Source organism: Lynx rufus, unplaced genomic scaffold, assembly GCF_022079265.1.
Source record: "Lynx rufus isolate CCGP_SWC_20201006 ecotype Redwood Valley unplaced genomic scaffold, mLynRuf1.p SCAF_3, whole genome shotgun sequence".
In the NCBI taxonomy this organism is placed as follows: domain Eukaryota; kingdom Metazoa; phylum Chordata; class Mammalia; order Carnivora; family Felidae; genus Lynx; species Lynx rufus.
In genome coordinates, this window is record NW_025814845.1 from 53,711,356 (window position 1) to 53,723,064 (window position 11,709).

An 11,709-nucleotide genomic window follows, 5' to 3' on the forward strand; every position below is an offset into this window, starting at 1 on the left:
AAGAGTCTCCTCATCTACATCCAACAGAAAGCGTTATCTCTTCATATGTTCTCTGCAAGCAGAGACCGTGACTGCCTACTATACCCTCCAAACATAGTGCCTTGGTTTTTTGGGGTTTTTTTGTTTTTTCTTAATTTTATAAGTTTATTTATTTATTTTGAGAGAATGCAAGTGGCAGAGGGGCAGAGAGAGTAGGGGTGGGGACAGCGACAGAGAGAGAGAATCCCAAGCAGGCTCCACATGGTCAGTGCAGAGCCTGACATGGGGCTTGAACCTACGAACCATGAGCTCATGACCTGAGCCGAAGTCAGATGCTCAACTGACTGAGCCACCCAGGTGCCCTATAGTGCCTTGTTTTGAATAAGAACTATATATTGTGCACAGTTTATTTAAATTTTCTACAGGAGAGAAAAATCGTGATATTCTGTTTTGTTAATGTTTAAAAAATTTAGGAGCATTTAATGCTACTTTCCCAGAATTTTCATGCATTGCAAAGGTTTCCAAAGCATACAAGCTTCTGCATTAAAATGTTAATTTTATGATATCTTAAGAATTAATCGTGTAGAAAATTATGTTAGTTATTTACATTGCCACTACTGTCACAAACGTTGTACTTGAAGCACATGATACAGTATTGAGATCAGCCTGGTAGTAATGAAGTAGCTGAGAAATAAAATGAGACAGAAAAAAAAAAAAAACCACATGCATGTGAGTACCACCAAAAGAAAATAAAATAGAGATAAAGTACATATCAGATGTGAGAAACGCTAACAGAACAAGAAGTTGTTATGGATAAAAGCATGCATTTGCATCAATAATCATATCACTGATCACAAAATGATTATTTCATAGTGCTTGAAATCTGGACTTATGAACCCACAATAGCCTCTTACTCAGCTTCCCTGTGTTAATGGTTATACAGACACTGATTATCAGGACCTAAACAGAAAGAAGCTGTAGCTTGACTAAGAAGCCCTGTTGGTCTTCCTCCCATACTCTGGGGATGTTTCAGGAGTAGACTATGACCCCTAAAATGAATTTATGACTAGGTTGAGGCTAGAGAACCAATTCCAGATAGCAAACTCTCTGTTTTAAGATCTTGTTCATCACTATCCCAATTTCCTGAGAGATTTCATATCATGGGAGTTCTGATTTCCTTTTTGTTTTTCTTTGAAAAACATCAAGGTATCTGAATAGCTCCAATGTAGAGTTCACCTAGTACATCTATACCAGTCATTCAAAACTCTAGTTCTCTTAGATTCCTTAGGTCAATATATATATGGGGAATGTTCAGTGTCACTAGTATTCAAGTAAATGTTAGACTATGAGCTCCACAATGGCAAGGATATTTGCCTGCTTTGGTTACTAATTTATCCCTAAGGCCTGGAACAGTACTTGGGGTAATTTAAGTACTCAACAAATAATATCCAGTTTTTCAAAAAAGTCAGATTAGTGTTTGAGGTGGATGGGTGACCCCACTGTAAAATGGTTTTCTCTTGGTATGGATAAAGATTCCTAGCATTCTCAGGGGAAATATAATTACTGAAATATATTTTCCCACTAAAACAATGTTATTAAAAGTGTTCTGAGCCTTTGGTGAATAATAATAATAATAATAAATAAATAAATAAATAAATAAGTTCTTGTAATTGTGAATCAAGTAAATAAAGGCTCAACTGAAAATAAGTATCATTTTATGGCTCTAAACCAAGGACTGAGAAATTACCATGTAGAAAGGAATACCTTCATAATTGGTCAATCCCCATTGACCAGTCCATAATCTTCCAACTATCACTTGACCCTCACAACCAAAGAAAAAAGGTGTGACTAAACAGACCATATAGAATGATTGGTCTTATTATTCTAGCAGCTTGTTTTAGCAGTTTTGAATCTCTGCCATTTTTTCTTCAAACAACAAAAGCCAACAATTCTGAGAAATGGAAAATCTCAATTCACTCTGTTCAAACTCAATAAGCATTCATTCTATGATTCAGAACATTGTTCCTAATTTTCTAAGGCATGAAATAGTTCTAAGAAAAAGACAAGAATATAGGAATACTACAATGCTCACATTATTTCTCATATTCTGGCAGTCTTACACTGATTCCTGTAAATACTTCAGTCTTGCCAGGACCTCACAGCTAAAGTGAAGTCACAATTAACATTTTTCCCCAGAGAAGCATAAACAAAATAAAATATCCTTTTCTGAATTGGCTAGGCAAATTGTTTGGTTAGCTGTATTTTACCAAAATGGCCCCCATATTGGTGATTTTTTAAAACTTACTTTTATGTCAGAATGAGCTATCTCTGAGACAGAACAATTATCCTCAATTCAATAATTTAATTTTGTTTATACAGAGTCACCTATATTCCTGAAAACTAAAAATCTAAACTAAAATTTCATTCATAAGAGCTTAATCAATGAACAAATGTGTATTGAATGTACATGAGCTTAGTGAAAACTCTATTTTGTAGCTCAAATGCAAATGACTATTTTATATTGATTAAAATATTTCACATTTAGATTTAACTTTTAAAAATTTGCTCTTGGGTGTGCAATAAATGATCATCTTTCTAATTTTTAAAAATCAATAGTTTTGAAGAAGACCAAGTAGACTTAATAATATATGTAGTATCACTTGATATCCAGGTTCTTAAATTTAAAATCTTTAAAATACGACAGTGTTATGGGTAGCTATTTTTCATTTTTACAACAGCTTTAAATTCAAAGAGGTAGGATTAGTTAATTAAGAATGCAATTAATGTTTTTTAGAACTCCTCTGTTTACAAAACATACAAATTCATTCTTTAAAAAGTGTGAATAGTCTTTTTTCAAGCTTTATGAATGACAACTCTATTTCCCCTTCTGCATTTCACAAAGATTGACCCAAAGATGACCTGGCTGTCATCAAATCTTTCCTTTTTTTCATCTTCCTATTCGGCGAAATGTAGGGGGAAAATAAATCACATGACACAAGCGACTAATATCCTTTAATAAGTCTTCAGTTATTTACCTTGGGTCTTCTCTACAGTTGAAAGGCCACCTCAACCTACTGCCAAGCAAGACCTGACAGACACAAGGAAAGGTAATCATACTGAAATATCCAGAGAGGCCGACTTCTTTTTACAATAGAAATAATACCACCAAAGTTATTTTAGAAGCACATATTCTTCCTTTTAGCTTTTATGTTAAGTTTGAATATGTCTTGGCTTCATTTTGATATTAGTTTCTAACCTAAACCGTAGATTCTGAATGGTGTTATGATCCAATTTTATTTTAACTTCACTTTGGGTTAAAGGCCAAGGTTTGATATGATAAACTACTAAAGACAATGTAAATTCTAGAGAAGAAGATATAGAGGTAAACCAAGAAACAGACTCTTAACTATAGAGAACAAATTTATGATTACAAGAGAGAAGGTGGGCAGGCAGGGAGATGGGTGAAATAGGTAATGGAGATTAAGGAGTGCACTTGTGATGAGCACTGGATGTTATATGTAAGTGTTGAGTCACTATATTGTACACCTGAAACTAATATTACACTGTATGTTAACTAACTGGAATTTAAATAAAAACTTTTTAAAAAATCATTGAAACTTAGAAAAATAATAACCAAAATAAAAAAGAAAGTATTCAAGACAAAGAACCTACAGACAAATGTGAAGGGATAACTTCTCAGCAAGATGGACATGTAATAATAATCCCGATTGATCCCTTAATTAATTTTAAATATATTTATATCTAAAGGTCTTAATTTTATTTGTTATAGTATAACTATTGTTTTAAAACATGCCTTTTGTATTCCCATGAAAGCTAAATAATTCTATGTCACAAATTATTTCTGTCTCACAAAGTGATGAAGGCAATTTCAAGTACTCATTGGTTTAAGCAGCTGATAAGGAAAAGTATGGGCTTATCTCTCTGATATCTATTTATGCTAAAAATGGAAGAATTACTATCACTTTACAGAATTTTTGTGTGCGTGTGTGCATGTGTGTGTTATAATTTTGTGAGAACTTAACTGGAGTCTCATTCATCATAAAAATTTACTGCTCAGTCTATAATTTTAAGTTACTTGGTGATTACAATACAATATTGTTGTCTATATTCATGATACTTGTCAAGACTGGATCTTAATTATTCCAACCAAAACAAAAAAATAGTAATTATGTGATGTGATAGAAGTGTTAATTATCACTACAATGGCAACCATATTACAATATGGTAAATTTATACAGTGTTGTATGCCAAATATATTTTTAATAAAAAAATTAATTGGCATGTAAATAATTAATAAGGAACTCCACCTCTCTCAATGAAATCTGAGTTTGCTTCAGGTTGTTCAGATTTGATTCCATAGGAGTTCTTTTCTATCCACTGATATCCTATCAGCAGTTTTGAAGTCAGTTTAGTAGACAGTCTTCCAAATCATTATTACCTGGGAATGGAAGCAAATAGAGTCTGATGTGATTCCCCTTCCCAACCCTGGGCTTTAACTCTGTGAACCTCTTTTGTACAACTGTTGGTAGGACTCAATTTTATTACACATATGGCAAAAACAATAGCTACAACAGGATGTAGTTAGTATTTACTTCACAAACATGATATGCACTTAAATATTAAAAGTCTGAAGTGTTATATGTATCTTTCTAAAAAGACAATTTATTTAAAAAGAGTCAAATAGGGGGCCTGGGTGGCTCAGTTGGTTAGGCGTCTGACTCTTGATTTCGGCTCAGGTTATGATATCACAGTTCATGGGATCAAGCCCTATGTCAGGCTCTACAGTAATAGCACAGGGCCTGCTTGAGGTCCTCTCTCCCCCTCTCTCTGCCTCTCCCCTGCTCATTCTCTGTCTCTCTCTCTCTCAAAATAAATAAATAAACTTTTTTAAAAAAGGGTCAAATAAGTAGGTGTGACAACCCTATATTCCATTAGAAGGACAAAACTAATTTACTTTTTTAAATATTCAAAACCACTGTAATTATGATATTTATATTTCTTATTAAAACAATCAAGTTAATAATATCATTTATGATTACTACCAAAGTATATTATAAAGAAGGCAGTCTCAGGCCCCACCCCTTCCCTCCATCTTACCTATTTCCATTAGATCAATCATGGAATTAATAGAATTTTAGAAATCACTTAGTTCAAACCTTCAGTTTATAGATTAGAAAGATAAGGTCTAGGCAAGAGAAATTACTTGGCTAAAGTTACTCAAGTAGATAGGGACTGGACTTGAACTCAGTCTTCCAAAGGAATGTATAGTCCCAACATCTCCAGTCTAAAACCTCTCAACTAGTTTCTGTTGTTTACAAAGCCATGCCTAACTCTTTCACCTGGCATTCAAGACCTCTCCTTTGCTGCCCTAAACTTTCTTTTCAACTTTATCTTTCCCTTCTTATAAAATACCACTCCCTTCAAAGTGTGCATGGATGTTCCCAAGGCTTTCTCCTCTACTTGAAAAGTTTTTGTCTCTATCCTTCTCCATGGACAAGTCCTACGTATATGCCATCTTCTACACAAAGAATTTGATGATTCTCTTAACCAAAACCCTCTATCTGTGGAGAAACACTTGTGGAATTTTCCACTTTCTTTCTTTCCTCTTACACTGATTTGTGTATGTTGTAACTCTCTTCCTAAAACTCATGCTAGTTGTTGGCAAAGCCTGTATCAGATTCACCCTGTTAATTTCAAGTTTGTTTTTTTTTAAATGTACAATAAAATATTTTCTACACTGGCTAAATCTACCCATAAATCTGGTTTTTTCCTTAAACCAAAAAGAAAACAAAACAAGCAAATATTGTCCCAAATCAGTCCTAAATTATAACAGATCCTCTTAATTTAATTTTTTTTAATTTACTTTCAGGTGCAATGATGAAGACTTTTTTCCTAGTTGTGAATATCCTTGCATTAACCTTGCCATTTTTGGTGAGTTGATTTCATCTAATCAATTTGTATTAAGATTTTAAGAAAATTTTATTTAAAAGTTCTATTGTGGAAAGTGAAGTTATATTTCATGTAACAAAGTAACTGCATACTTGCTATATTTTCTTAAAGTTTTATTGATTTTATATTATAAAATTAGAGTCATGTTCTTCTGGATATGATTTTAGCTCCCAGGAATTAAGAAATCACACTTTAACATGTATGAAAAACCCTTAAAATTCTCATACTATACAGAAAATACATTGGGGAGGTAAAGAGAGAACAATTCTGGAAATATTTTTAAGTTATAAAATGTTCTAAAAATAATTCCTAAAGAATAAATATATAAGTCATAACCCAGGATCATAAATTCTTTTTATTTAACTTTTTATTTTTTTTTTAATTTTTTTTTCAACGTTTATTTATTTTTGGGACAGAGAGAGACAGAGCATGAACAGGGGAGGGGCAGAGAGAGAGGGAGACACAGAATCGGAAACAGGCTCCAGGCTCCGAGCCATCAGCCCAGAGCCTGACGCGGGGCTCGAACTCACGGACCGCGAGATCGTGACCTGGCTGAAGTCGGACGCCCAACTGACTGCGCCATCCAGGCGCCCCTTTATTTAACTTTTTAAAAAAAATTTTAGTGTGTTGTTTTTTTTGAGAGAAAGAGAGAGAGAGATCCAAGAAAGAGAGATTATTCAGGGATCCCAGGCACTTATTTGCCCATAGCAAGGACAAGAAAACAAACATAAGATGATGTTAGATGACCATCTCTTAGATTATAAATTTTGGAAGGTACTAGTCTTTGTTTCATAATTCATGTATTATTCAATTTAGACTTCCTTTTAAGCTGATACTTATTAAATAATTCTATTAGGTAAATTCTTAGAGTCAAACTCCTTAAAATTTTGAATTATTATGACTTTTACATTTATTTTACTTCATTTATTCCTTGAAATTCCATTTTACTTTGCCCACCAGCACATTTTGAACTTAGGTTTTCTCTCTGAATAATCAGGATTAAAACCGAAATAAGAAAATTATTATTTTAGGTTCCTGGACACATTGCCAACATGTGTTTGGGAGTGCGAGTTCTCACACAACACCAAGCAATTATTGGACACCAGCAGTGTGTCAGAGATTCCAACTCCATTCTGAAACCATCTACCCAGAGACAGTGTCAAATTCCACAGGTTGAGGGTTCAGACTGTCCTGCTGCTCTCACTTCAGACACTAGTCACAAGCCCAGGCTGTTGCCTGTAGTTCTGAAGACTGGCTATCAATGGGAGTTTCCCACATTCCCCTCCTTGGATTTGGTTAATTAGCTAGAGCAGCTCACAGAATTCAGGAAATGTTTTACTTACTAGATTACTGGTTTATCATAAAAGGATGTACTCAGAAACAGTCAGATGAAGAGATACATAGGGTAAGGTATGTAAGAAGGGGTACAGAGGTCTTATGCCCTCTCCAAGAAAGTCACTTTCCCTGAATTTCCATGTGCTTACCAACCCAGAAGCTGTCTGAACCCATCCTTTTAGGGTTTGATGGAGGCTTCCTTACATAGGGATGACTGCCTAAATTATTGGCTGTTGTCTGCTGACTCAACCTCCAATCCCTTTCCCCTCCCTAAAGGATTACAGAGTGGGATTGAAAGCTCCAACCTTCAAACCAAAAGGTTAGTTTCTCATGAGGCACCTGGATAGCTCACTGAGTTAAGCATCCCACTCTTGGTTTCAGCTCAGGTCTGATCTCCTGTTTCCTAGGTTTAAGCCCCCTGTCAGATTCTGCGCTCCCAGAGCGGAGCCTAGTTAGGATTTTCTGTTCCCCTCTCTCCCTGCCCCTCCCCTGCTGGAGCGCTCTCTCTCTCTCTCTCTCTCTCTCTCTCTCTCTCTCTCTCTCAAAATAAATAAATAAACATTGAAAAAAGAAAAAAGGTTGGTTTCTCTGGCAACTAGTCTCCATCCTTAGGTGGGGTCCAAATTCACTTCATTAACATAATGAAAGACACCTTCTTCCCAACCCCATGCCCATCACTTAGGAAATCACAAGGGTTTTAGGAGCAGCACTGTGCCAGAACCTGGAATGAAGACCAAATATATATTTTTTATTATAAATCGCAGTATCACATGATCCACAACTGCCTGGTCTATAGCAACCTCTTCCTGAGCTACTTGAGCTTACTGTAGCTCCCAAACACTTCTTCCCATTTTCACAAAGGCTTCCAGCCCCAGGAACATGAATAAATAATTCAAAAAGAATGAAAGTTTATAGATTTTACCATTCAATCTTGTGAACAATCAAAACTATACATACTTTGTGATAGTATCTTATACATGTTAATTTGTCCCTTCTCTCCAAATATAGTTAGGATAATGTTTATTATTAACATTATGTGATGAATTGCACAATCTTATAGCCTACTGGTGGAATTATAAGTTGGCACAACTTTTCTGTACAGCAATCCGATAATTCCCATTAAAGGATTTTTGTCACCCCCAAAAGTTATATTTTTTAAAACTATTTTAAGGCATCTATGAAAACTATTAAAAAGGACAGTGATATACAGATGTTACTCATCTATCTATTAATAAAACATTTTTTGAAAGAAGCCTTAACGGTTAACAATAAAGAATAAACATTTCATGACAGAATCATTTATCATTTATTTTTCGAATATAGATACTTGAGTATAAAAACTATATGATAAATGGGAAAAAAAGATGAGATATTGCTTCTTGAAAAAAAGCAAGATACAATATGTGTACTAACAGGAACATAATACTAGGAACATATGTACAGATTGATATAATATGAAGATGTCTAGATTATCTCAATTTGGGGGTATATGCAAACTTTCTACAATATTCATATTACCTTTTAAGTTTTAATTTAGTAATTTAGTAAGTTTAGTAATTTAATGCATTTAGAGCAAAGAAATCTCTATCTCAACATACGTGAGTTTTATTATTTTATCAAATTTCTAATTTTCTATACCAACATCATCCAAAAGAGTCTTTTCATATCCAAAGGATATGTGTGAACTGTCCTAAACTAGATCTATCATTTTTAAAAATGTTTAATCTTATAACCTCATCTCAAAAGTTTATATAAACTTTGTGAGTTTTTAAAGCTCTATATATATATGCCTATGGAAATTATTTTTTCACTCCTGATTCCCTATGCATGTTGCAATCCAGAATTAAGAAAAGTATTATAAAAACAAATGAAAGTTGATTAAAAAAACACTATTTTTTATATAAAATTATATATTAATGTTATACAAGAGGCCGTTCTTTAATCGAAATAAACCTCATAAATTATCTTAGTAGGAGAGTAGAGAAAACTATGCTCAATGCCCCTCTTATTTATAATAATGTACATTCAAAAATCAAACAAAAAAAGAAACCAAAAACACAATGTAAATTCAATACAAATTGAATATAGTTTATTCATATTTTCCATTTAAACAAATATGTATATTTGTTGGCATAGGAGTCAGATGATCATACTATTTTCAACCTTAAAATTTTCTCCCCAGGTGGTGATTTTTAAAGATTTTAATTAGCTTATTGCTATCACTTCCTGAGTGGCTCACAGACCCTATAGATTAAACAACCATGGAGAATGCATTACAATATTTTACAATATTAAAGCAAAAACAGAGAAACAATGTTTTGTCTTTAGTACAAAAGATTTTTAAACCACAAAAAATCTGGACTTTGCCTTGCTTTTTTAAACTTATTTCTCATTTTTGTGAACTGCAGCAGGGTGCACAGGTGCAAAACCAAGAACAACCAACTGTAAGTTTCTTTTAATTATTTCTTGTAGAGACATGAACTCTAAAGTGTAATATTATGCACAGTTCAATGGTACTTAAATGCCTTCTGTCTAAAAATTAATACGTAAACCCCATAAAATAATAATCTTTACCAAAAAAATCACTTCAGCAAACAGTCGTATGAATCGACCTCAATATTCACCTGAAAATCTTGGATTCTTTTTATGACCCAAGTCACGTATTTTTGGTTTTCATGTATATTTTGCAGCATGAGAAAATTATCTCAGAATTTAATATTGGGGAGAAAAGGAAAACAAATGTAAAGTTTAATATCTCTCCTGACTAAAGACTGGGGGAAGGATCTTCTCTGACCCATCTTTGAATACCTCTCATACACTTGCATTTACTTCCTCTTTTTGTTTTCCAAACATGTTTGAATGAACACATTTAGATATGTCTCCTTTCATGAGAAATAGTTGCTTTGGAGTGTCATTTGTTGATTTGTTTTTATTCACATGGGAAGATTTAATGACGTATTTTTATAAATTCACATAACCAATAGAAGAGAGGCAAATAAAAACAGAAAATTCCCTAAGTGATGTTTAGTGAATAAAATGAAGCTGGAAAGAATCCAAAGTATAAACCCAGGAATCCTCCCACATCACATTGTTTTACTATTCTGCTATAATTAGTTTAGAAAAAAAAATGTACCCTCAACCTAATCTCTAGATAAATAAAATTTGTAAACAATTACAAATATGTGGTAAGAACACAGATATACACATATTTTAAAAGCTATATATGCACATATATTTCTTTGCATGTGCTATGTTTGTGCATAATATGTCAAAGCTCTCTATGAGACTTTTCTCGGTATTGTACTTATTATAATGCCCAACATTTATTGAGCACTATTCATATATGCCAAGACCTGGCAATGTGGTTTACATTATGGATTACCTCATCTAATCTGTTTGAAACTAATATTATTTTTAATATTTGTTGAAAATCAAGAAATGGAAGAGAAGTGTACAAATCCGTATCTTGTAAAATAATATGGTTGTTGAGTTCACTGCTTCCAATATTGTATTTCTTCAATGTCAAATACTAAAATATATTACTTCAAAAAGTTCTGATTTAAGATTCTAGCCTACAATTATACCATCTGCACAATGTATTCTTTTTGCAGTGCCGCGAAAATGATGAAAGATTGCTTAATCAGAAAACTGCCAAGTATATCCCAGTTCATTATGTACTGAGTAACTATCCTCACTATGAGCCCAGTTACTACCCACATAAACCAGCTGTACCAGTTAATAATCAATATATGCCCTATCCATATTATGCAAAACCAGTTGCAGTTAGGCCACATGTCCAAATTCCTCAGTGGCAAGTCCTGCCAAATACCTACACACCCACTGTGGTACGTCACCCACACCTACCTGCGTCATTTATTGCCATTCCCCCAAAGAAAATTCAGGATAAGACAGGCAACCCTACCATCAATAGCATTGCTACTGCTGAGCCTACACTTACTCCTACCACTGAACCAATAGTGAACACTGTAGTCACTACAGAAGCATCCTCAGAATTCACCATCACAAGCACACCTGAGACTACCACAGTTCCAGTGGCTTCAACCATGGTCTAAAAACTCTAAGGAAACGTCAAAGAAGATGACATCACAGGTAAATGAGCAAAAGACAAAAATAAATAATAAAGACAAGATTAAACTTCTGACTCTTGATTTAGGCTCAAGTCATGAACTACGGGTTCAGGGGTTTGAGCCTCTGCATTGGGCTCTGCTCTGTCTGTGCAGACCCTACTTGGGATTCTCTCTCTCCCTGTCTGTCCCTCCCCCACTCGCTCACTCGCCCTCTCTCTCTCAAAATAAATAAATAAACTTTAAAAAAATATTTAATAAAATTTTTTTTTAAATAATACAGACAAGATCCATGGATTCATCAGTACAATCATAACATCTAAGATAGTACGATAGACAA

The 11,709-nt window shown here is 33.9% G+C and overlaps 1 protein-coding gene across 1 annotated transcript; it reads left to right on the forward strand.

Moving 5' to 3' along the window:
• The first annotated feature begins 5,877 nt into the window (after positions 1-5,877).
• Positions 5,878-11,357, forward strand: CSN3 (casein kappa). Its single transcript, XM_047091253.1, has 3 exons — positions 5,878-5,931; positions 9,696-9,728; positions 10,896-11,357. Exons 1-3 carry the CDS (start codon positions 5,878-5,880, stop codon positions 11,355-11,357), a joined length of 549 nt encoding a protein of 182 aa, XP_046947209.1.
• Positions 11,358-11,709: the final 352 nt, after the last annotated feature.